Raw genomic sequence first — 27,011 nt, forward strand, 5'->3', positions numbered from 1 at the left:
AAAAAGTCTTTCAATTATAATTGACAACTAGCAACTATAAAAACAAGTTTTTGTGCCTAAGCAAACTATATTTTAATCTAAAACAAGCTGCCCCCTTAAGGTCATCTCTGGTAGTCTAAAAATACTAAGCATACGCTGCGTCAAACAGCACCGCACACTCTCGCCTAACTTCGTATACCTGCAACCGGGTCTTTGAAAAAGAAATACTTATAAGCAGTATAATTTAGGACGGCAGAAATTATTCTCTCCGCAGGGGAAAGCCCCACCCATCAAGACCTCACTGACGCATTGCAGGTGGTGAGCAGCCAATAAGGACGTACTTCCTGGGTCAGCCTACTCTGCAACAGCCATCCCATCCACTCTGTATTTAAACGTATTTCAGAAGCTGCATTTTGGTGTATTGCGATAGTGTTTGTTAAGGCTAAGAGTGCAAAGATAGTGGCTTTTCGTGGAACGTGTTCATTAGCTGACTATATGGTTAACTACAGGGAACAGGAACTATTTGCTATTATATTTGTATAATATAGCAGCACATATTTTTATGCTTTCTTAACATTAAGCGGAAGGATATACATTGTTAAGCGGTTCGAAAACGGGAATAACGGTCCTTGGCGAGAGGATAATAGAGGCGTGTGCACAGCAGGGTTGGAGTAATTTAGCAAAATTTCTTTGAAAACGCAGTTGTCTTAAACTGAGAAATGGTGAGTTTGTTTTATAAGTGGAAAGGGCGTATGAGCCTGTTCCGTTGTCTTTATGCTTTCCAATGTTTAACTTTGCATCAAGTGAGTTTTGATTGTGGACTACGTGTATATCGTGGGTTTAAAGCTTTGTGGTAAACGTTTAGTGCTTTTTATTGGTGGAATGTGGAATGTGTACTATCTAATATCTCCTATTTGGGGAATAGGAAGATATATTATGTTGGAAGAAAAGTAAATGGCTTTTTCAGCAAGGTAGTGCTTGTTTTGGCAGTAGTACTCTATTTGGTTGTGATCAATTTTCCCCGCAGACTAAAGGCTTAATATATAGTAAGTTGTAATGGCTATCTTGTCTTGTGGCGTAAGGCCCGCTTGTGAGAGGGCGCGCCTTTTTTGTTAATTAATGTTTGCTGTGCGAATTACATCCCTTTACCACTAAAAAGCTCCACTCCCAGGAGTTTTTATCTTATGCGCTATTAATGAGATTAGGTAGGGTTCAGACTTGTTTAGTACCGTTATTTCTGGTGTAAAATAACTGTAAAAGCGTGGGGTGGTTTGATGTTTCTGGAAGTTAATCACGTGTTTCTCAACATGATTTTACTTTACTGCAAGTAACTTTGAAACTCCTGTTGGCCGGTCATGTCGGGATATACCAAGGGAAATCTGGTGCAGTAGTACATTGTTTTTAGGGAAATGAAGGGTTGTGTGCGTCTTGCGTTTGTCACGATTTCTTTACCCCCCCCCCCAAAAAAAAATAGGATTTGAGTTTAGTGTAGACAGTCTTTAAGCTATGCGTGTGGTCAGTGGCTCAACAGGTAGTCTACTTGCCTGTGCTGAAAGCTGAGATGACCGTAGGTTTAGTATCCTTACCGAGCGTTTGTTTTGCCTTAATGATTTCTCAAATGGAGTAGGGTGCTGAAATGACCGAGGCCATGTCTGCCCGAATCTGTTGGCTCTAGTGGATGTTATAATAAAGATCCCGCAGCGCTTGTCGAATGTTTTGGCATAATTTTCCCAAGTCGATATGAATACTGTCTAGGCTTGTGGGAGTTCTCTGCGAAGCAATTTTTAGTTCAAAATGTACGTGTAATGGGGGTCTAGTATACGATTTGTGTAATGCATGCCCTTCTGAGGTTGAATGCAAAAGTAGTCTGACGAAAACAAGTATATTGTGGTTTCGTAAAGTTTATATCTACTGATGTAGGATAGTGTGCCATGCTGATTGGAAAGTAACTCAAATGAAAGTATTTTTTATACTAGGTGGCTTTAAGGCTTTGTTTCTAAATATGGACATGTCTTGCCGCACTTTGCAGCAGCAATTTGCACTGTCGTTCCTCCCGATACGCATTTCCTAGCAGTTTCGCCCCATCACTTGGAAACATACTAGGCAAGCGATTACTGAGACCATAAGATGGTCGTTTCCCTCGGGGGAGACGAGAGGTGATATCCTTGGTATAAGGGGAAATTGGCCCGACCAGCAGAAAACTTCCCTTAATAGAGTGTCATGGTAGCTCCAATCTATTTCAAATATGGTTTTGTCCAGGAATACACCTCCCTACTCCTGCACTGCAGTGTCGGCAATTCAGTCGTCCTGTAAAGTTTACCTCGCATCCTGCCAAGTTTTCTGGCGCACAAGGCAAGTGTGCTACCTGTGCTTCCAGCTCTGCTGTATAACCTTGGTACCATGAATAAAACTGTGTACTTGGAGAACTAGTGTAATTTCGCCATTTACACTTGAAGGTGGTGTAAAAAAAATTGGAGTTGGTTTGGAGTTTTGAAGTTAACACCACTGCCCCCCCAATTGAGTTGCATGATTGGTACTATATACTGGAAGCAATTAGCCTACATATGTGACTATATACTAAATACTGAAAGCAAATGGTCTACAGATGTGACTTGGTTGAAAGGAGTAACTTGTTGCTACAGAACGATATATAAACACTTTTTTTTTGCTTTCTGTAGGCCGATCAGCTAACAGAAGAACAGATAGCAGGTGAGTTCTGCTTTAGTGCTTTAATTGTACTTGTCTTTGCAAAAGGCAGCCGATGCAAATATTGGTATTCTAGGATTGTTTCCTGATGTTTTCTTACATTGAATATTAGACTTTATGCAAGTAAATGGCCAGATTTGTGAGGTTTTTTGAAAACCAAGAGACTTAAATTAATGAATTCTGTTGAAGCTGTGACTATTTTCTTGGGGTCCACTATCTTTAAACGTGTTCAGACTTGTGTCAATTTTTTTATGGGATTTGGAAGCATTACTACACTTACCCAACCTTAGGTTTTGTATCTTCTCCCTTTTCTCTCTCGTAAGTGGTCTCTGCCGTAACTTTTTTTTAGTTTCTTTGTGCATTCTGATTTGAGACGAAGCGTTGTCGCCTCACAGTAAGACGCTGTCCGGTTCGCTTCTCAGCTAGAGCGTCTTCTGCGTGGAGACATGCGTGAATGGGCGTACCTTTGAAGGTTGTGCGTCAGGGCTGGTAACTCGGCACGTAAAAATCAACTACCAATTAGCGGTCCGGAGTTCCGCTGCGGTGACCCCTAACCGGGAAAAGCCGAAAGACACAACAAAAAGGAAGCTGAAGGTCTGCTCCTTTGTTCCACTCACCATGCCCTTGTAGGTATCTTGCCAAACAATTTTCAAATAGTTCCACTTGATGTCTGGTTATTCACCCCCCCAATCAGTTTTAAGCTCATTGGGGGTTTTTTTTTGCCATATTTTAGTGTTTTGCACTGTGGCATGGCTTTTGGTTGTCATGGGTAGTAAATATAAGGTTCCTCTTATCTTGTCTCATTGAAGGTGTCCACCACCAAGCTTTTTGATAGGGTTGCTTAAATGCGTGTTTATAGACTTCAGTTGTAAATGGAAGCTTTCTACACTTTGTAATCCAGTGTAGAATTGAGGCCTTTCATTCCCTGTAGATGCCTATAACGTGTGGGTTTAGCTTCATAACTTGTTTTCTTTGACATTTTGTGTTTTGTAGCCTCACTGTTTCAGTAGTGTGCATTTTGGTGGGGGGTGCTTGGTGTTCTTGGACTATGTTCCAGCAGTCTGGCATTGGCACCCAAGATGTCAAGGTAATTTCAGTGCCATTCAGCATTGCTTGAGTAATTGTTAATAGCATAAACTTGGGAGTGTTGCTGTCTACTTGCAATGATCCCTTTTGTAGCTTTAGAGGTGGGTGAGCACCACCCTTTTTAAGGAATTAAATGACCAACCTCAGTTTATATCCTATTCGATGGAACACTGTTTAATTTGAGGAGTGCAAAGGTCTTTCCTTAACATCTCTGGACCCCTGTTAGTCTCAAGACTAGCTGGCTTGTATCAAGACATTTCTCTAGAATAGTGTCCATGTCAGTTAAGCTAGTGTCTGGCCAGTAGCAGTAAGGTAATTGGATTTGAGAGAACATAGTGACTAGTACTGTATAGTGTTGCTCTGTGTGAGCTGCAACAGGCAAAACTATAGCTTAATTAAAATACCTCATGAGGGTCTTGGGTGGTAAAAACATAGTTGTCAAACTTCTGCAAGAGATGATCTCTGCAGCTGATAGGACTTTATTGTGAATGCAATTTCTCAAGTCTTGTTGGGACGCTGAACTGTTGCATCCAGTGCCTGATGGCACCAACTTTAACTGCTCTTACTCAAACGCATGCTGGAATGCCTGCAGTAGGGCAGATTATGGTGCTTCTAGTAAGCAGATTGTGTATGGACAAGCATCTTGGATAAGGAGAGAGTACTTGAAGCTTTTATTTTAAATTCTGCAGTCAGTTTTACCACACATTTGCTAGGTGTTGAGATTTTCTTGCAACTGCCACCTGTTAAGGATTTTAGTGCCAAAACTTGGTGCAGAGAAGGAATTTTGTAGTTGGGTATACTAGTGGACTTGGGCACCGGTCATGCCCCCTGCACTAAAGCCAGAAAAGAGTAAGACTGTCTTTGCAGAGTCTGCCATACAAAGACTGGTTTCCCCAGATCAACCTCGACAGCTTCAATAAAGTCACACACATTTTGCTAGTCCCAACTATGTTGGGAGTAGAACACTGCAGTATCAATTTCCTCAGTTTTGCTATGGGAAGATTCCACATGCCATCCCTGCTTCTGTTCCTGCAGGCCTGGCTTTGACAGCAGTAGTAAAGGGATGTTCTCCAACTGGTATGTTAGGCTTGGATCTCATTTGTCTTCTGCTGATTGCTTCAGCAGCAGTAGCTCCATTCCTTTTGACTGTAGGTTTAGGTTGGTTACACAGAGCCCTTGCGCTAGCATGGAGTAGCCTGTCCCTTTCTTGGTGACAGGAGGAGCATTCTGTTCCGAAGATCCCACTATCTTTGGCTCTCCTAACTGAAAGCCTGCAAGGCCCTGTCTACACCACAGCAACTATTTAAGGTTTTAATGCCCTCAGGGCTCAAAACTACCTTAACTTTTTTTCTGAAGCCTTCCATTTTAAAATTATTACAGAAGCTACTTTGTCTATTTTTAGGATGAGTGTGTCCTGTAGTGACCATTCACCAGTTTTACTGGAGTAGGCAACTTTGGGTGGAGATTCTTCTGTGGCTTCAGTCTCTGGTCAGTACCTGAGAAATGGGAAAGTTAATGCTTGAGAATAGGATTTCTCTGGACACTAGAACCGGTCCTCCCTCCAAATTGAGGGCCCACAACCCAAGGGACTTGCACTAGAAAGGCAAGTTTTATTTGCATGTGTGCTAGAAGGGCAAATCTCTAGCTGGAGAAGGTGGCAGGAATGGTTCCAGTACCTGGGCAGAAACCACAGAAAGTGCACAACTTGTTTCATCTGTGCTGCTCTGAGCAGTCCATTCTAGGTTGCCCTTGTGTATAACTGGCTAATAGTAATGTGGCTATAGACAAAATGAAGAGCATAGCTTTCTAATGCTGGATCTGAAGTAGGATATTCATTTGTCTGCAACCTGTGGGTTATGGATCCGATATCGGATCCGAACCGGCATAGTTTTCCAGCTATGGATCCAAGCTCTCAGCTCCTCCCCTCACCCATAATGCCCTACTCTACCCTCATGACCTCAGATCTTGTTTGCCGCGCTGGTAACTAGATGTGGATTTCATAGCTCTCAGCTAAGTGGATATTTCTTGTTTAAAAATAGAGAATTTTTGCCTTTAACTTTTTTTGTGTGAAAGTTGTAGGTTTCCTATTATTATTGACTGTTTTTAGTTTAATTTAATTTTTCAGTAGTAAATTTTATTCCCTCCCCTCGCTGGTACGTAGAGTGTGTGTGAGGCCTGTGTGCTTCTTTATTGTTTTAAGTTACTTTCTGTAACTTTTGGTTAACTTTAGTGACTATGGCTGAACAGCCTAAGTCAATATTTTCTAAATGCTCCGAGTGTGGCCATAAGCTCTCACCGGCTGATGGCCACACTCGGTGTGTTAAGTGTCTTGGGGTTGAACACCTCACATCTGGTTGTTCCATTTGTGCAGGGTTCAACCCCAGGGCACTGAAGGAGCGGAGGTCCAAGCTGGTCTTGGCGGGTCTTTTACCGCCGGACTCGGCTCCGACCTCCGCTCCTTCGGGGACTCCTGCGGCTGCAGTTGTTCCCCTGTGGCACCCCTCCTGCTCCTGGGACTCAAACTCCCGCTTCAGGACAGGAGAGGGATGCATCTAAAAGGACCGGAGGGAGAAGCACAAGCGGCGGGCCGAGACCTCTGTTTCGGCCCGCCAGCCAAGCGGGCTTCTCCCGGCTTCCTTGTTGGTGCGGTCTCCTCCTTCTCGGCTCCGGTCACCTGTGTGCTTCTCACCGGGTCCTGAGGAGGAGGAGACCCGATCTCCGTCGAGGCTATCGAGGAGGCATTCCAGGCCTACCTCGGTAGCCTCGTCGAGATCTACCCATAGCCTTTCGGATGCTGATCTGGACCGGATGATGAGAAGGTTCATCCAGGCCCAGATGCAGATGGGAGTGCTCTTGCCTCCCCCCCCTCCGGGGGGGAGCTCAACACCCTTCTTTAAGCCTATTGCTCCTTCTCCGACCCGCTTCCCGGGTTCGGAGCAACTGGAGCCGAGCAGCTTCGGAGCCGGGGGGGGGCCGGAGCCGATAGTACCTGGTACCGGATCCGACCATGCCCTCGAGTGCGTCGGACCCGATCTCTCGGAGCCTGGATCCGAGCTTCGGATCCGGGGGGATCAGTGCTCCTTCGGCGCCGTCTGTGTCGGAGCGCACTGTCCCTTCGGATCCGAGTGCTTGGCGCCGGCTCCGATCCACTCTTCGGATCCGAGGGGAGCCGATTGTCGGATCCTTTGGTCGAGGTCGGCTCCTTCGGCTTTTGATGTAGTGGAGAGGGCTCTGTTGAGGTCTCCGGACCCCGGCACTTGCTTCGGCTCCGTCCGCTCCCTCTGCACTGGGCCAGGCTTCCACCATCCGGCCCCTGGGACAGCCCGTTTTATGCCCCAAGTTGCTCCCATGGAGCAAATTGCTGCTGCGAGGACTCCTCTGACAGCCCCCAGAGGAGGCTCCTCGCAAGCATACGCAAAAGGAGGCACATTGACTCCCTGAGTCTCTCACTGAAGACACGGACTTGGAGGAAGGGAAGGCTCCCCACGGTCACCCCGAGGATGTCTCCTTCGGAGACATCATGGAAATGCTCCGTATTAGGGGGGGGTGGTCTGCCCCCAAGTCTTCCTCGGACGAGTCCGTGTTCTTGGAGGCATTCGAAACGGGCCCGTCTACCTCTTGGGTGTCCCCCCTGCCGACCCCCTGGTGGACCTTATTACCACCAGGGCGTGGAAGGAACCGGACACCGTGGAGCCAATTCCCAAAAGACCTGATAGAATCCTTAGCCCGCCTTCTGACAGGACCCATTGGAGTAAGGGGCCTCCCGTAGATGCCATGTTGATGGCGGCGGCCACAAAGAGGGAACTGGCTCAGAGTCCCTCAGTCCACCCACCGAGCAAGGAGTCTCGGATGATGGACCGCTTGGGGAAGCGGATGTTCAGTTCGGCGACCTTCTCGGTAAGGGCGCTGAACTATTTGGCACATGTTGTTCGGATGCAGCGAGACCTTATTAAGGAGTACGCTGCATCCCCCCCTGAGTCCATTTCGGAGGAGGACAGAGCTCTGCACTCCACCAAAATGGCCACTCTTAGGTCAGTCACAAATACTTCTATGCGGCTACTCTCCCATGCTACGGAGGGCGCCGCTAGAGCTGCGGGGACAGGACTGGTCACTAGACGTCAGGCCTGGCTCCGCCACTGCGATTTTTCTGAGCCCTTCAAGGCGTCGTTTGCGAACGCCCCCTTTGATGGTTCTGCTCTGTTTGGCAAGACCGTTCGCGAGACGTTGACCCAGAGCGAGAAGGACGGGAAGACGCTGTCTGCCGTCGGAATCCGCTTCTCTGCACCCCAGAGGCCCTATTCTAGGAACCAAAAGGGTCAGAAGAAGATGTGGTTCCGGAAGTCGCAGCAGTCCCAGCCTGCTCCGGACAACCAGTCCTTCCGTGGCAGAGGAGGACAGGGAGGACGCCGCCCTAGAGGCAGAGGGGCTCCCAGAAACTTCGGGTCCAGGGAACCTTTCTCTGAACGGCCCGCGCAGCAACCCTGAGGGGTTGCCCGGCTGCTCTACTCTGGAGGCAGTCGGGGGATGTTTTTCGGGGCACCTAGCGGCATGGGAGTCCATAACATCGGACCGCTGGGTTCTCCAAATCATATCCAGGGGATATCGCATTCCTTTCCTTCACCTTCCAAAGTTGAAGTCCCTCCCAGACGTACCACCCGGTCAAAGGGAGGCCGCTTTGGCAGAAATTGGCCATCTGCTAGAGAAAAGAGCCATCCAGCCCGTTCCCCCAGACCAGATCGGATCAGGGTTCTACTCCAGGTTCTCTGTAGTACCAAAAAAGACGGGGGAACTAAGACCAATCCTAGACCTCTCTCTCTTGAACCTGGCAGTCCCCAAAGAAAAATTCCGAATGGTCACTCTACAATCTATTCTCCCCCTTCTGGGAGAAGGCCACTGGATGTGCTCGATAGATCTCAAGGACGCGTACTACCACATCCTAATGGACAGACGCTCCAGGAGGTTTCTCCGCTTCCGGCTGGGAGCCAGTCACTACCAGTTCCGGGTCCTTCCCTTTGGTCTCACCACAGCCCCAGGGTGTTTACCAAAGTACTAGCAGTGGTAGCGGCCCACCTGAGGCTTCAGGGGTGCAGGTCTTTCCCTACCTGGACGACTGGCTCCTTACCGCCCCAACAAGGCATCTACTTCTCTCGGCGCGAGACTCCTTTCTCCATCTTGCTCCATTTCTGGGCATCACAATAAATACAAACAAGTCCAACCTGGCACCCACTCAGCTCTTAGATTTCATAGGGGCCAGACTAGACACAAGGAGTTTACGAGCCTTCCTCACTGCGGACAGAGTTCTAAATCTGCAACTCCAGGTGCGGGCCATTCTCCATTCATGTTCTGTTCCAGCGGAGTTGGTCCTGAGGGCTCTAGGGTCCATGGCTTCGTCGATAGCACTTCTTCCTCTTGCCAGGCTCAATATGCGCATTCTACAGTGGACGCTCTTAGTTCAGTGGTCATACCTTGCTCTCCCCATGCATCATCCCATAGCGATCAGCAAGGCTTGCAAGCGGTCCCTCTTGTGGTGGCTCCACTCCCCGGATCTCCACGAGGGTCGCCCATTTTGTGCTTCTCCCCTCTCGCCACGGTGACCACGGACGCCTCCCGCCTCGGGTGGGGGGGGCACTTTGCGGGCCGGACAGTCCAAGGCACGTGGAACGATTCAGAGACCGTACTGCATATCAATGTTCTAGAGATGAGAGCAGTGCTCTTAGCGTTGCTAGCACTTCAGGACTTTCTTCCCTTGGGAACAATTGCGATTCAATCGGACAATATGTCTGTTGTCTGGTACATCAACAAGCAAGGGGGAACAAGGTCTTACCCTCTTTGTCGAGAGGCCATGAGAGTTTGGGAATGGGCAACCTCCACCAATCACTTTCTCATAGCAACGCACATTCCGGGTCGGTCCAACATCCTAGCGGACAAGCTCAGTCGCACCATTCTGACCCCTTACGAGTGGTCTCTCAATTGTCAAGTAGCGGAACGCATATTCGCACGGTGGGGAACCCCTTCATGCGATCTTTTTGCTTCTCCCTCAAACACCAAGTGCGACAGTTTTTTCGCTCTAATACCTCCTCCCGGAGGTACCCCAAGAGACGCTCTGGTGCATGCTTGGCCACCCGGTCTTCTGTATGCCTATCCACCCTTGCCTCTGATGCTGCAAGTCCTTCAGAAAGCCTCTCGGGTGGGTTGCAAGATGATTCTCATTGCTCCATTCTGGCCTCGACAGATCTGGTTCCCCTTCCTAAGGTCTCACTCGGTGAATCCTCCTTGGATTCTGGATCCCATTCCGGATCTGATATCCCATCCTTCCTGCATTCCTCCTCCGAACCTGGACAACCTGAAGCTGACCGCTTGGCTGCTCCAGTTCCACTCTTGATAAGGACTCCCGGTATTTCTTCTCCGGTAAAGGCTATTTTAGTGGCGGCTCATAAACCATCCACTAGAAAGGTTTACCGAAGCAAATGGAAACGTTTCTCTGTGTGGGCGGAGCGGCAAGGCCTAGATCCCTTCACGGTTCCTCTCCCTGTAGTGCTTGATTTTCTAACCTCTCTCTTTAATGATGGTGCCAGCAGTTCCACAGTCAAAGTTCAACTGGCGGCTATTTCTCACTATCACATTGGTCAAGAGTCTAATCCTCTTATGTCAGCCAAATTGTGCAAAACTTTTCTTAAAGGTACTTTCCTTCTCAGGCCCCCTATAAAGCAAGCAGTTCCTCCTTGGGACCTTTCTTTGGTCCTACAGGCCTTGACCGCTCCCCCTTTCGAGCCCACGGCTACAGTGGATCTCAAATTCTTGTCTTACAAGACCGCCTTTATGGTAGCCATTACATCAGCCAAGAGAGTTTCTGAACTTCAAGCTTTATCAGCTAAACCTCCTTACTTGGTTTTATCCGGACCGTGTCTCCCTCAGGACCAACCCGTCCTTCCTTCCTAAAATCGCTTCTGAAGCAAACATCAATCAGTCCATTAACCTCCCTGTTTTCTTCCCTAAGTATGAAAACAAAGGTGAATATAGGCTACACTCACTAGATGTTCACAGGCAACTAAGATTTTATCTCAACAGGACAGCTGGTCATAGGCAATCCGACCAGCTGTTTATTTCCTTTGCAAAATTCAATTTGGGCAAGCCAATTTCTAAAGTTTCTCTGTCCCGCTGGATTTCACAGTGCATTTTATTGGCTTATCAAGCGTCAGGAAGGCCCGCACCGGAGGGTGTTCATGCCCATTCAACCCGGTCAGTATCTACCTCGGCAGCCTTCAAGGCTAGGATTCCTCTAGATGATATTTGTGCAGCAGCCACGTGGGCTTCATCTCATACATTTATTTCTCACTATAAGTTGGATCTTGCATCTAGGGTAGAGCATCCTTTGGCTCGGTGCTACGGAATATCCTTCCATGATGGACGCCCAAGATTCAGGTAGCTGGGGACTCTGTCCCACAGGTTGCAGACAAATGAATATCCTACTTCAGATTTAGAAGTTATGTACTCACCATAACGTTCCATCTGAGTAGGTGTATTCATTTGTCTGCAACCATCCCGCCCTCCTATCCCCCTGGCCTTTCAGTTTCCTGCATATTACTTGTTACCCTTTTGAGGGTATTGTTGCTTTGGCAAACTCGATCTGAGGTCATGAGGGTAGAGTAGGGCATTATGGGTGAGGGGAGGAGCTGAGAGCTTGGATCCATAGCTGGAAAACTATGCCGGTTCGGATCCGATATCGGATCCATAACCCACAGGTTGCAGACAAATGAATACACCTACTCAGATGGAACGTTATGGTGAGTACATAACTTCTAATTTCTTTCACCAGCTGTCTTAATTGTAAATTAGGGAAGCCTTTATGTCTGGCTTGACAGTGTTAATGGCTTGAGTGCCTCATTTAAAATAATTAATGTTTTGTCTCCTGATTTGAAAGGCATTTTCCAAGTTAAGGACCTGTAACTTAATCAGCTATTGACAATTTGTAGTACATTGACTTCTAACTTCAGAGGGAGTTAGTGGGATGGTCTGTGCTGATATTGGATATCTGCAAATGCCTGTTTTGTGGCTTGGAGTTGGGGCACACTTAATAGCAGATATTACTGGTCCTGTCTAGTGCATTCCTGGCTTTAAGCTTCAAGGTGTTTAATTCTATACTGACTAGCAAGTTTTTAATATCCTTAAATCGACTGTCTTCCTAATTTTGTAATAAGGTGTTTCGACTCCCAACACTTATTTCTTGAGGCAATGTCTTTAAGCTTGTGGCCAGACTTGTAGATTGGGTTGTTCATTAATGGAATTGCAAGTTTGAAAGTGGGTATATTTTTAAGATCTCTAAGCTACCCAGTGTAGCAGTAGAAATTAACTGCACGTGGTCCCTTTTGTATTGGGCCTCTGTAGTAGTAATTGGCTTCCATGTGTTAAGGAAGTTGACTGTCTTTGTGGGTGTTTGCAATAGTTAATCTTAGTTCTGTGCAATGCTCTTATCTTATGCCTATTCAGCTCTGGTAGTTTCTAGAGTTCTTGGATCAGTCCACCTACCCAGATGAACTTTGGGCACTGCATAATGAAGACTATTTTTACTGAATGGTGTACTGCAGCTTCAGTGCTAACTGGACCAATTTTTTTAACTGTTTCTAATTTGTTACACTATGCAACACTCAAGTGGTTTGCTCAGATTGGGCTGCACTTGTAACTGCATGCTTTGGTAGCTAAAACATTTGGCTTTATTTGTATTCTAGTAGTATGTGGGATTGGTGAACTTTGGGGGGGGGGGGCATGTAAGAGTCTGCTTTAGTATCTGATGGCCCATAGCTTTCTGTCTTCTGGGACTGAACAGTTGACACACACACCCCCCCCCCCCCGAATAAAACTGCTGGGTCTGGTATTGTAAGCTTGTGCTGTGACTCAACTTCAAGATACAAAGATTTGTTGTAACTGTGGTTAAGTGGGCTTTCTTATTCTAAAAACTTTACTAGTTCAGTGGAACTATGCTGAGTGAGGTATAAAGTAAGCTGAGCAGCTGTCCAGTTAACATGACTCAATTCTAATTATGTACAGCACCATAAATATGCAGTACAGTCAGGAAAGCAACAAATTCAATTGCAAATAGAAATATTTCTTTATAAATATAGTTTACTAAAGCATAGTTGCACTGGAGTAAAATCTGTCTTGTAGGACCCACCTTTTATGAGTGCATAATTGCAGCAAAAGTGGTAAACGTTGCGCATAAGATGTTCCTGACAGTTGCAGGGCATGTTGGAATGTTTCTCAGTAATGTGAAAGTCTGAGGCATACTGTGAGCAAACACTGGCTTTTAGATGGTGACATTTCAGCTTAGTGGGCATTATGATATATATGTAGAAGTCTTAACTTGTAAGCAGACTTGACTTCAACTTTGTTTGCAGTTTTATAGAAAGCCTTGGAGGTTGAGCAGAATTTTTGACTAATTTTTTTTTCTTCCCTCTTAGAATTCAAAGAGGCTTTTTCTCTCTTTGACAAAGATGGAGATGGTACAATTACCACAAAGGAATTGGGAACAGTGATGAGGTCATTAGGACAGAACCCCACAGAGGCAGAATTGCAGGATATGATCAATGAAGTTGATGCAGATGGTAAGTCTTTTTAAAATAAGATGGTATTCCATTAACTTCAGACACAGAAAATGGTGTAGCACCAAATTCATTAAAATTTGGCCATCTACTGTTTGTGGGTAGGAAAATTCAGACTGAGGTTGATGGCCTTTGCCCTATAGTTAGGATGGTGGAGCATAAGTCTAAGTGTTTGGTAAACTGTACCAGCAGTATGGGGCACAACATTTAAGTGTATCATGCTTTTGGTTCATGGTCCTCTTGCAGAGTGAACCAGTAAGGATATGCTCTTGGGTGATTTTTGTGAACTTAAACTTGGATGCCATTTATCTTTGATTCTTACGGTTTCCCAGCAAGACCCTTCCAAATGGCTTCAGACTAGTGTTTGCAGTTCTCAGAACTTGGTGAGTCTGCTTTTGCTTGGCTAGTTAAGAGCTCTTGACAGCATTTTCTGCCACTAATCTGGAACTTCATCCTAATGTAGGTTACCTCAACTATACAGCTTCACAGGAAGTCAAGATCTTTGCTTCATATTTTGGTCTGTTTCTCAACATTGTGGTATTCTAGCATGTCATTGGCAAATTTGGAAAAATTAGATTACTTGATACCCTAAATTCATGCTAAAACCTGTTCTATCAACTTGTTTTGTAAAATCTGGGCATATTAGCATAATTTGAATACCAAATAACATTCTTTCTACTTATAAAAACCATGCTGTGAAATTCTGTAACGTCTTAAAGCAGTAATGCAAGATGTGTCCTTAATGCTGGTGAGGGTGTACTAACAGCTTTAAACAGCTTTAAAAAGTCCACAATTAAAGGGGATAAACTGAAAATGGGAATGTTCAAATGGGGCCAGCTGAAGTATTGGTGACTTCCATCTTAAGAAAAAGGCCATTATCTCTGCAGATGAATGGTATGGCTAGACCCCAATTTTGTTGCCCCTGTATGTAGGCAACAAACATAAGATTTGATACTTTCCTGCACTTGGCAGGAAAGAGGCTCTGCATTTCTCAGTTGATACTTGACTGCACTTGACAGGAGGTGCAGCAAGGGTGCCAGTTGCCATGGGTGGTTAGCAAAAAAGGAGGGTGAATGGACATTATTTTTGCAGATTTCAATTCTTAGTGGATGCAGTCCCCAGTAATGCAGCTATTCATGCAGCCTGCACCATCACTCCTAATGGTTGAGTGTCTTGACCCCTGTTGCCTGGCCCTCAACTTACTGCTACTGTTGCTGGCAAGCTAGAACAGCAAGGATAAAACTGAAGACCTTTTGCCACATTTCCTGGTGGCTGTGAAGGCCATGGTGCCTCATCGGATACAACTTTCATATGAATGAATCCCCTCTGAAGCATGAAGCTTCCAAGTTCTGACTCCCACTTTGGGAGTAAGTATGCAAAACTGCCATGGTAGTACAGCTTGAATAGCTTTCTTGTTTTGGGTGGATCTTTATGCCATGTTGCCTGAAACTCACTTCCACTACTTTTCATAATTTGTATGATGCTTTTGAAGTTCTAGTCTAGCAGAAAATCTAGCGAAATTTGTGGTTCCACTGATGTAGTAATATATTTTTCATCAACAGGTAATGGAACAATTGATTTTCCTGAATTCCTAACTATGATGGCAAGAAAAATGAAGGATACAGACAGCGAAGAGGAAATAAGAGAGGCATTCAGGGTCTTTGACAAGGTTGGATTTGCTTTAAAATTTTACTGTAATTGGAACTTTTGATCTAGCAGTGGCTGCTGAGGTTTCCTGTTTGGAGTGCAGATTGGTGAAACCATTTAAGTCTGAAGGTAGACTACTATTAGTGGGTGGTAGTACCCCTCTACCATAAGTATCAATCATGCCTCTGAACTGTCCAGATTTTTGCCTCCCTTTCTTGTAAAATAGTTTGTTCTGGCAAATCAAATTGAGGACAAGTCTGTGCACTAAAGTTCATGCCAATGCAAATTCTTAGTTTAAGAATTTGTCCCTGTTTTGGGGCCTTTGTACCCCCCCCCCCATTATTTATGGGTTTGTCCAGATTTTTGAGATTTGAGAGGTATGGTAACAATTTGAACCATCTGCAGGGGAACAAGTCTGTATAGCAACCAGGATTGTGGAGTCGCAGTGCTGTACCAAGAGGCCACCTCCACTGGGAGGACATCTTTTCTGCATGGCTGGGATGGAACCAAAGCATAAGAAGACACTGGCAAGAGGGTGCAGGGGGGTCCTGTTTCTGCAGATTAGATTCTTGGAAGGCTTAAGCTGGAAATGCATTGTGCTTGATGCTACCTTGGTGCTTTTATGGCCATGTTAGGCTCTCTAATAGAAATACTTTACATGGGGCATGTGGAAATTTTGGATCCAAGTTTCAATCTTTTTTTGAGGCTTCAGGAGCTATTCTGGTTACTGTACACCTTGATTCTGTCAAGGAGTGGGTTATTGTTCAACCACTTTCTTCAGAAACTATGGCTTCTACCTCCACTTTTAGGTGTTGCATTTACATCTGGCACTGTAAGGAGGGCTGACATGTTTGCATTGACGGTATAGAGTTCAGCTACAGCTACCACTGCAGAGGCACAAATACACTTGTATCTTTGTGTAGTCTTGCTGTGCAGTTATTGACCAGTCTGAGTCTAAAATGTTTACCTTCCTCCCCCGTAGGATGGTAATGGATACATCAGTGCTGCAGAACTACGTCACGTCATGACAAATCTTGGTGAAAAGCTTACAGATGAGGAGGTAGACGAAATGATCAGAGAAGCAGATATAGATGGAGATGGACAAGTGAATTATGAAGGTAAGTTGTCATTATGAAAGGCTTTCTATGGTAAACTGTCTAGCTTAACCTGAACCACAGTGGGTTGCTGTAACTACAGTCATATTGTTACTGTTCCCACTGATTGTATTGACAGTTTTTTCAATTGGTCTGCACTGCACCCCCCTCAAATCTGCTAGCAATTGACAAAGTGAAATATAGTTGATCCATCAGCTGTATGTAAGGGCTGTCTCTAAGGATTTTTGGCAGCAAGTTCTGTGTCTCCTAAAGTAACTTGTCCAATAATACCAGGTGTAGTAAATTTTATAGAATGTAGTGGAGTCTAAACCTGAGGATGGGGTATAATTCTATTTACTGGGGAAGTCTCTGCTGAGCTGAAGTTCAGTACAACACTCTGAACAACTTGTTTTTTTTCTTTTCCAGAATTTGTACAGATGATGACTGCAAAGTAGAAGACCTGTGAGGAATCTTTCTTGTAAAGAAATGACTGTCTGCCTTTGATCAGCCACCCATTTTCTCTTCCCCCCCCCCCCTTTGTTTCTCCACAATGGACTACAGATGTGTCCTGTTTACTTGGCCTGTGTAGAGTTTAGCTTTCTACAACAAGTTCCCTGAGCATGACATCACCAGTGTTTTGGCTGTAAACCTCAGAAGATAGCACAAGAGAGTGCATGCTTCCCTTGCTATGAAGAATTAACCTTGTGAGAACATTTGTCTAGAGAGTGTTTGCAGTGCAGGGATAGAACTGAAGTTGGACACTTGTGGGGGAAAGAGCAATACTAAGTTTCTGCAGTGACAGTAGTGGTCTCAAAGATGGCAGTTGGCTTATTTTGGGTTGAGGAGTTGATGCTTCAGTAGTGTAAATTTATGGTGTGAAATCTCCACTTAAATGTATTGAAGATGGTGGGTAGAACTGCTGAACTGTTCAGGTATGGTGTACAGCAATGGTCTTAAATGCTTAGTCTATAGCTATACTAGCCTGAAAGACTAGGTATAGTAAGACATTAAAATTTCTTGTCTGAAATGTAATTGGTGCAGCAATACTTGTCTAGTGCCACATCACTGCACCCCCATTAACATTGCAACTTGTGAGGACTGCAACATGGGGAAAATGTACTCAAATCATCAAATTCCTCCAAGAAGCTGTTCGGTGAAAGGCACATCTGAACAGTTCTCTATGCTAACATTTAGAGGGCTTTGTAATGGGAAATGGTACAAGTGAAAAGGTGTGGGTGACCACCTGACTAGCCTTGTTATCTTGAATTTTCCACTTTGAAGCCCTATATAGAATTTGTAACTGGCATTCAGCAGTTATTGGTTACATGTGGCCTGTCGCTACAGGCCAGCTGCTCTTGTATTGGGAGTCTATTCATTAGTCTTAAGTCATGCAAGAAAGGCTGGTTCTAGATAAATGCAGTTCAGTCCTCTTTAATTGGTAAATTTAAAGGTGAGTTTTGTACATAGAGTAAGGATTTATAAAATGTTTTTCCTGTTTTAGCTGGATTTGAATTATCAGGAGTACATGCAGTGCCAGTGGAATGTCTGCTTGCATCAAGAGTGCCCTTAACAGTTTTCTTTAGATGGAAGAAAGACTTCTAGATTATAACATTCCAATAAACTTCTTCTGGCACAAATAGCTGCATGCGTGTGATGTCATTCCATGTTTACTACTGGGTCTTGAATAAAAGGGTATGTTTCGTCTCCATGACAGACTCCTCCAGGAAACCAGATGCCATAAATTTGGATCAGTCTGCAGACTGTTGAAAAAGATCTTGCACTGAAGGCCTTGGATTCACTTGGTGAAAACTTCATTTGTGTGGTGGTAACATCCATTGGACTGTATCTAGATTATGCTCAAGTTTGCAGTGCCTGCTGCTGTTCAGAGTATGGATGTTTGCACTTTTGCAGTACAGTCCCCAGTTTCTATCCCTGCAGAATGCTTTAACAACAATGTTCATTGAGCAAATGTAAATTATATATTGGACTGTTTTTATTACAGCAGACTTGCATATAACTATACACAGTTGCCTTTCTGTAATTATTGCTTTAGATTTTTTTGCGATTGTGAATTTTTGTTTCTTTGCTTAACTCCAGTCCACATTGGTTTCTGGAGGTGCTTCAGTTCCATTCCAGATTTTTTTCAATAAATTCTACTTGTGTTTGTAACACATGTGTACTTATCATTTTCAGGATTAGGCTTTGGGTATGGATCTGTTTTTTTTTTTTGTATGTATCTGCATGAAGTATATGGTATTAGTAAAATGTTAACTCTTAATCAGTTGTAACATTCAGCAGCCCTCTAATGTAGGGGGTTAGGAAGTAATTTTAGGTATTCGCTTTATCTTCGTTTCTGGCCTCTGACATATAGAACATTGTGTTGATGTAAGATACTACACTGGGGGGAACATCCTGTAATGCAGTCTTGCTCTAATGGCTTGATGGAACAGCATGTTCAAGATGCTAATGGCTGAACAGACTAAACTTATGGAAGCTGAGACAGTCGCAATGAAGACACCATTTCTTGGATTCATGGCTTATTTTGCTTGGCCTACTATTTTATTCAGTTCTTTTTTTCCCTGGAAGTGGAACTGGCTGTGGCTATATTTCTCTGTACATTGGGTCTTGACTCTGAGGTGTATTGAAAGGAAGGCCTTGGATCTGGTGGTAGTAGGAAAGACTTCTCAAAACAGGATAAGACTAAATCCACGAGTACAAAATTATTGCAGCTAGCTGAATGTAGTTTAGCACTATTTCTCCTTGTGAGCAAGTACAACCTTTTGGGTGTGCAATTCTTTCCACTCTGCTTTTGGATGTGACTGGGGGCAGTTCTGTAGTTTGGGGGCAGTTCTGTAGTTTGCATAATTGCTGTCTGCCACCACAGTCTGATTTTCTAGCCAATATGTAAGCCAGGCTTCATTCTGCTAAGTTCCAGCATTTGGGTGTAATTTGGGCCTCAAAGGCTAAATGGCAAAATTTGTGAAGCAAAAATCATTACATTGAAGCAGTTTTCCCAGTTAGGAACCACTCTGCCCTCTAACATTCCAGAACAGACTGCTCTAAATCAAACCCACCCAAGTGGGGGGAGGGGGCTGCATCCCTCACTAATTCCAATCTCACTACAGTGGGGAAAAGGGCAATGTTGTACTGATGGGCCCAGAGGTTCCTAACCCTGGGAAAATTTCCAGTTTGGTGTAATGGAATTGCTGTATTTTTACTAATAACCAAGGACTTTCACTAGCTTCAGCTGCAGAAACATCAGAATAGGACATGGCACTAGTAGGTTAGACCAGTTCAATGGGTTTCATATGTTGGCTCATGTCTGCACTCTTGCTGATCTTCCCTTTTGTGTGCATTTCCCTGGTGTATTTTGGCATTCTAAGGGATTGGTCTCCTGTTGAGCTTCCATTGTTCTGATGGAAGCTACCAGCAGGTAGAAGGCTATGGGGACCAGTCCGGTTTCTCCTTTCCATGTGATTGTTCCAATGTGCAGGCCTCTCTACCACTAGTACTTGTAATGGTGTGGGAGGGGCCCCCAAATGGACATTCTGACCTCCCTTGCATTATTTCCATATTGGAGAGGTACACAGTGTGGGAAGTATTCTGCCATTTATGCCATACATTCTCTAGCTTCCATTGTTCTGATGGAAGCTACCAGCAGGTAGAAGGCTATGGGGACCAGTCCGGTTTCTCCTTTCCATGTGATTGTTCCAATGTGCAGGCCTCTCTACCACTAGTACTTGTAATGGTGTGGGAGGGGCCCCCAAATGGACATTCTGACATCCCTTGCATTATTTCCATATTGGAGAGGTACACAGTGTGGGAAGTATTCTGCCATTTATGCCATACATTCTCTAGGGCTCCTTCCCATTCACTTGTATTTCTGTCAATGATTGAGGATAGTCTGAAATATAAGAATATAGCAACGTTCTTGCTATTGGTATGTTTGTGCAGACTTCCAGAGTTTTGTGCTTTTTGAGGCTGAATTGTCTGAGGTACTTGTGCAGCCCCTGGTGTGGGAAAGTCCCAGCACTATCCCTGCTTGGAAGGGAGAGCTGTGCATTCTGATACTGGAGGGGGGTGGCAGGCATCCAGTACTAGTGAGGGAAGGCTGTAGTTGGAAGTACAGGTTATATGTCTGGATTATCTCTAAATGGGAGACTAGTTTCATTTTGCAGTGATTAAAGCTATCCAGTAAAATCACATGGGATGAAGTTTCCTCCAATTGTGAGCTTCTCAAAACCTGTGGTCTTCAGTCTTGGGTGCCTTTGCAGTGTATCCTGCAGCATTGCACCAATATCCAAAGAAACTGAATAGATCTGTAGTGTTGCCAACCTTCTGCAGACCTTGCAGCTTTGCCATTAAATGTAGAGGGAGATTCTAACCTTTTTGATATCGGGATGGCCAAATCAAAATTGTATACACCCCAATTTCAATTTGGCCATTAGTGATAAATTGCCAGACTTGTGACACTTGCATATTTGTAAGTGTGCAGTCTTTCATTTTAATCAACTGTTTAATGTGGGGAAGCCTTTTGTAAAATGTGCTTCTGATACTTCAGAGCTGTGGCTACTGGGACTGGTATGAAGATTTGCTTGGATAATGTTTACCAGAGGATCTAAACTCCTAAATGTGTTCATTAATTCAAGCTTTGGTTTCAAATGCCATGTTGGAAATGTTACCTTCTCACAGGCTGACATTTTGGATATCTGCTGGAGAGGGTGCCTATTGATGGTTTATCATGTAATGGTATAGGTAAGCCATTAACATTCAGCTCATGCTAACCACAGCAAGGGTTTACTTTAGCTTGCTGCATAATATAGTCTATTCTCCTTGTTTCCTTAGCCAGGCTATATGAGGACTTAAGAGCTGAAGAACCACTGAGGACCCAAAACAAATCCTCTCCATTCCTGTATTGGTGTTTGGTTTTGGATTAAGATGAGTCTAAGCTTGAAGACTTTATTTTCCAGTGTTCTTTGCTTGGGTGTGGTAATGGATCGTAGTTCTGAATTTGGGGGATTCCACTTCTGCAATATTTGGATTGAGTTGAGCTGTTGGACTCTACCACTCACTGGTGATCACTGATGTATAAATGGAGAAATGTCTTTTCCTCGTGTGCAAACTGGCCAGGATTTCCTGGGAAATGGCTATCCTATATTCCATGAGAGCAGAACATTGGCAGAGGTTGAGGAGATCAGAGACTCGTGAATGGATGCTGGAAGACATTCTCCCACCTGTGGGGAACTTTCAAGTGGTCCTTCTGTCTGGAAAAGTATGCAGATGTTTGTTGCCACTGCTGCCTTTGAGCTATACGGCATGAGTCAAGCTTTTTAATGTTGCTGTATTCACTAAAGTTGGTTTGGACTTCAGTTGCTTTTTTGTAGCCACCATTAGAGACTGCAAAAGTTTACTGTATAAAATTCTGATCCATAGCTCAATTTCCTTTACCAGTTTCCTCACCCATCTCTGAAGCAGTCTGCATGGATTCTTTACCAACTAATTTGCACTCCTGGAATGTTCATTTACCTCTTTCTCCATCATGCCTCCCATTTGCTGTCTACCTGTAAACTTCTGTGGGGTCTGGTATAAATACTTCCAGGCAAAGAATTATCTTCTAGACTTTATTGCATATTTTAATTTTTTGGATAAGCCATTCATAATCTCTTCCAATCCTTTCTAACCATCTCTGGTTCTTGCAGTTATGCAGCTTCTGTCCTAGATTCTAGTAAACTGTACCAGTGCTTGTCTTTCGTTTAGGACTCTTCAGTTTGGCTTTGGCACCAATCTTTGGCCCTTTCTGTATTATGTTGCTATTGTTGGACTCTGGTTACTCAGTTTAGTCATCTGAACTTGAGTTATAGGCAATCTACTTTGGCTGTACGTCTGAGAAATGTCCTAAACCTAGAGGGCCCAGTACAGATCCTTGTGGTACACCATAAACTGGTCTTAATTAGTGTACTACCTTAACATGGACTGTTGCATCGGTGAACAGTTGTGCTACCCATTTAATGTATGGCTTATCCCCATTTATTTTCTCCAAGTCTTGGGGGTTTATAATACCATGATTGGGAATGGACCCAAGTAAAAGTACAATTAAAGTTGGCTTGTTTCAATCTTTGTTGGCCAAAAGTGTGCTCTGTAGCACCCACAATGCACTAAGTAATAACTCCAATTTGTACAGTTACATTTTAGAACAGTCTTGGGCTGCCAATGTTGACTCTGGTTTGAATTTGCTCCTCAACCATTTCTTTATTTGATCCTGCTCAACTTGAGGTTCTTGGAGTTTTATACTTGCAACTATATATGCATTGAACCTTTCCCTTTGTGAAATTTTACCTTCTCATAAGCTTACCTGCAAACTCTGTACAAGTAAATGGATTGGGCTCGTGAAAGGGGATATTAACACCTTTTCTGCATCTATTCATAAGATTCTAGATTTTTTTAGCTTCTCTTTTCAGTGCAGGAACTTGAGTCTTAAATTTAAAAATTTAACTAGCAGCAATATCTCATTTCTGTAATGCTTTGGGAGGACATTCCTTGGGTGCTCTCTTTAAAACGTAAGAATCCTAATCCACCTTGGGATCTAAATCTACTGTTACAAGCCATTGTACAGCTCCCCTTTCAAACAATCTACAGACTGATCTAAAGTACTTGGGTGGCAGTGGCCTCTGACAGAAGAATTTCAGAAAATATAAGCCTTGTGCAAACCACCCTATCTGATGGGTTTCCTTGAGTACAAATGCCACTTTTCTACGTCTGACTAATATACCTTTTCCCAATTTTATGACCAAAGGTGAATACTGTTTGCATTAGATGTTCAGGCAATTGCATTTCAACTACACAATGAAAGACCTAATAAAATCTGACCAACTGTATAGACTTGTGCAAGGCCTAGTAGAGCAGTCAATGGTGCCAGCCAGCTGGCTCAAGGATACCCATCTAGAACAAATTTGCCAAGGCAGTCTGTAGCCACTTCAGCCATTTTCCAATCTAACTTCAGTGGATGAAGCATGTGGGCTTCTCATACCTTTATTACTCCTTACAACTCTGATTTGATCTCCAGGGGAAGCGCATCATTTGGTTCGGTGGTGCTCTAAGGAAGACCCAAGAAGGCTTATGGATGTAAAACAAAAAATGGAGAGTACAAACGCTGAACAGACCACAAAACCAAGTCACTTGTGGAGGAAATAGGGTGCCAAAGTCTTTTGAATAATCCACGACACCACAGCAATACACCAACCAGGAACACAGCAAACAGTTCAAAACTCATCTTGATTGATGAAACTGTTCGAACTGATCAAACTGAGTTTTGAACTGTTTGCTGTGTTCCTGGTTGGTGTATTGCTGTGGTGTCGTGGATTATTAAATATTCACAAAAAGACTTTGGCGCCTTATTTCCTCCACAAGTGACTTGGTTTTGAAGGCTTATGGATGTGGTGAAAGTACATGCAGGTGGTTGGTGAGATGGCAAGATGCAGAGGACCGGAAGAAATGGAAACAGAATCTCTGGCTGGGGTATGAGTTGCCAAGTGAACAGAAATCTCATCCCATCTCGCTGGATAAAATTTCTGGAATGTCGACTGAACATGTCCTTCGTGAGGGCATTTCTTCCTCTGGACAAAATGGAATTTCACTAGGAGCAGTTTCTTCTGTCTTCCAACCAGACTTTTGCTTGTGCTGTGGGGTAGGTCTCAGAATTCTAGGTTTCAGTCTCCACTATTCTCATGATTCCTTTAGCCAGACTTCACATGAGGAATATTCATTGTTTCATCAAATCAGTCTACCTTTCAGCCCAAATTCAGTGATTTGTGAAAGTTGCTAACCTGGTGGGTGAATCATTGCCTCTCAAGAATTCCTTTTTCTATTCAGCCCCTTCTCAGTCTGGTCTATTATGATAATGTATGCTCAGTGAGTGACAGTCGACCCCATGTATGTGAAAGCTTACACCATTGAAGCCTCAAAACAGCTTTTCGCTTTTTTTCTCCCCAAGGGAAAAGTCTGTTCTGAAAGAGACATTACATAATGTGGGGGGCTTTGCCCCTCGCACTTAAATATACCAACTCTGAGATTGCACGACAGTGACAAACGGCAAAGTAGTGAAAGCGACCAAGTGAATTCTTTCCCAGGGAAGGAATTGGCTGAAATGCTGCTTCGTGCTTTTCATTTTGACACCCTGTGTAATAGGGAGCCTTCTCAAACCACAGATGCATCAATTTGCATAAGGAGCTGTCCAACTGAAGTCTGCCTCCTCTGGAACAAGCAAGACCAATTACATTGCTAAACTAAATATGAAGTGTTCTAACTACACTAAAATCAGGTCATCTTAATTGGTCAATACCACAGTGATGTAATGCATAACTAAACAAGGGGAATCTGAATTTGGTGTAATTCTGAGACTATCATAGCTAGTCTGTAAATGGGGTACAAGCTGTCCCTCCAGGCCACCTACATCTTGTGAAAGCAAAACATTAGACAATTTTCTTGTGAAAGCAAAACATTAAGACAAGTTGAGCAGGACCAAGTAGAAGTTGCACCAGAGGGTCTTCCAGGATTTGGTCCATCTGGGGAATTTCTGAAGTACATTTGTTTGCCTCCAGCCACAACAAAGGTGTGCTACAGGATTCCTTTATACAAAGGCCTGGAAGACTCCTTCCATTCCCATAGTTGTGTTCCTGTATGCTTGTCAAGCACTTGTCTCCAAGCTTTCTTCTAAAGCTGCTGAAGGACTCTACAATTCCCACCTTCAGCTGACTGCCCGATAGAATTTCAGAACCTTTTAGGAACTTTTTTCCTGACAACGTGCAACTGATATTGGAGGTAAAAAGCCTGTTGGTAGAGAATCATAAGGGTAAGTGGAAAAGATTTTTCTAGTCAGTGCCATGATACAAAAAGGACCCTTTCAAGGCTGAGTCCTTGGTTCTGCAGTATTTGTGAGTTTGACCATTCACCTTTAGGCAATCTGATTGCCCTTTGATCCCCCTTTTTACCTCAAGGGACCCATTTTGAAAGGATTGTACATATCCATGCACCTAGACAGGTGGCTGGCTGCATCTTGTGAACTTATTTCAAACCTGCTTATGAGGCTAGTTGTTATTTGGAAAACTGCAGTACTCATTGCTCTGACTTGTGCGAGATGAGTATCCAAATCACACATTGGTATGAGTCATCTTTGCCAGAGCTAAGGTAACTGAACAAATCCTTTATACCTAATTTTTCAGAGTTTACACTGAGCCAGCAGTTCATCTGTTTTCTCCCCAGAAAAAGAGGATAAAGGAATTTTACACTCTGCATAATCATGGGCAACTCTGATACTGTTAGAAAACCTTCAAGACTTCTGAATGTTTATTTTCTATGAAGGTAAGAAACTTTGCAAGGAAGAAATGCTATGGTGGATAAAGTCAATTTCTTTGTCAACTGTTCTCTCCCCAGCCCACGGTGACCAGACTCTTCCCTGTGGGGGGGGGGGGCATTTCCAGGGAAAGACTGTCCAAGGCACCTGGTCCCCCATGGAGGCCAGTTTGCACATAAATGTCCTGGAACTGAGGGCAGTTTTTAACATTGCAAGCGTTCCATACATCCCTCCCTTCTGGAACCATTGCAGTTAATTCAGACATGTCAGTCTGGTATATCAACAAGCAAGGCAGAACCAGGTCTTACCCCCTGTCTGGAAGCCATGAGGATTTGGCACTGGGCGATAGCTTCCAACCGCTTATAACTATACACATTCGTGGGAGTTCCAACTTTGTTGCAGGAAGATCCTGATGACTCATGAGTGGTCTTATTTCTGTAATAGCAGATTGCAGCAAGGCTTGCCTCAGTGGCAGAAAATCCAATCTGTTTGCTTCCAGCTTAAATGCAGAAGCTACTTTGCCCTGATCCCCCCCCCCCCCCCACTCAGGGGGAACCCCTGAGGAATGCTCTCGTTTCATCTCCTTCCAAAATGTCTCCAGAAAGCTCAAGTTGAGAAGCAAAGTGAATCTCATTGCCCCCATCAAGTCTGGTTCCCATTCCTATGGCCTCATCTAATCCAGCCTGTGGATCCTAGATCCTTCCAAGGTCTGCTATCTCATCCTCTGGGACTGATTCAACTCAAGCTTAGTTACTCCACTACCAATAATTGCCAGGCTGCCTGATCTTATCTCCTGTTCATGAAATTCTTCTAGCTTCACACAAACCTTAAACCAGGAAAATTTGTTCTAGTAAATTGATTAGGTTCTCTATTTGGGCCAAAGATCAGAACTTTGATCCTTTCTCTATGCCTGTTCAAAAGAACCTACAATACCTGACAACTCTTCTACATGCAGGGGCATCAACAGTCACTGTACATTTAGCAACTCTCAAATTTTCATAATGGATTTGATTTGGTTGTCACACCACTTGTGCAAGACCTTTTTGAAAGTATTACATGTTAAACCACCTGTCACGTGTGCACCCCCCCAACCTTGGTACTTCAATCACTAGCAGGTCTTCCTTTCAATTCTTGTGATATAAATTTTTTGTCATGGAAGACTACTAGTAGCACTTGCCTCAGAAGATTATTTGAGTTGCAGGCCTTGAGTGTCTGAGACCTTACTTGAACTTCCACAGGGATAGAGTATCCCTTTGTACTGACCCACCTTTCTTGCCTAAGGTCATTTCTGTTTTTTTCCATTGACCTGCCAGTTTTCTTCCTTCAGCATTCTAACCGGGGAGTATCTGTTGCACACCCTTGATGTTCATGGGCAGCTTCATTTAGATAAGATTAAATCTTTCAGGAAAATGGATACATGGTTTGTGGCCTTTGCAGGACCCAGATTGGGTAAACCTGTCTCCAAAGTGACTCTACCTGGCATAGAAACATAATTACTATCAGAATAAGCTATTGTTACCTTTCAGAAGCCTCTATGGATATTTGTGCAGTGGC

General features: G+C 44.2%; 1 protein-coding gene across 1 annotated transcript; it reads left to right on the forward strand.

Moving 5' to 3' along the window:
- Nucleotides 1–389: 389 nt before the first annotated feature.
- On the forward strand, nucleotides 390–18,277 carry LOC122805583 (calmodulin-1). Its single transcript, XM_044075809.1, has 6 exons — nucleotides 390–701; nucleotides 2,658–2,688; nucleotides 13,227–13,370; nucleotides 14,930–15,036; nucleotides 15,997–16,132; nucleotides 16,535–18,277. Exons 1-6 carry the CDS (start codon nucleotides 699–701, stop codon nucleotides 16,561–16,563), a joined length of 450 nt encoding a protein of 149 aa, XP_043931744.1. The 5' UTR covers nucleotides 390–698; the 3' UTR covers nucleotides 16,564–18,277.
- The last annotated feature ends 8,734 nt before the right edge of the window (nucleotides 18,278–27,011 follow it).

Source organism: Protopterus annectens, chromosome 6.part1 (genome assembly GCF_019279795.1).
Source record: "Protopterus annectens isolate FY-2018-M chromosome 6.part1, PAN1.0, whole genome shotgun sequence".
NCBI lineage: Eukaryota > Metazoa > Chordata > Ceratodontiformes > Protopteridae > Protopterus > Protopterus annectens.

Excerpts from the sequence above, each read along its gene's own strand:
- LOC122805583 (XM_044075809.1), top strand. Across the intron at positions 2,689-13,226 it reads AACAGAAGAACAGATAGCAG|AATTCAAAGAGGCTTTTTCT; the intron begins GTGAGTTCTGCT and ends CTTCCCTCTTAG. Across the intron at positions 15,037-15,996 it reads CATTCAGGGTCTTTGACAAG|GATGGTAATGGATACATCAG; the intron begins GTTGGATTTGCT and ends CCTCCCCCGTAG.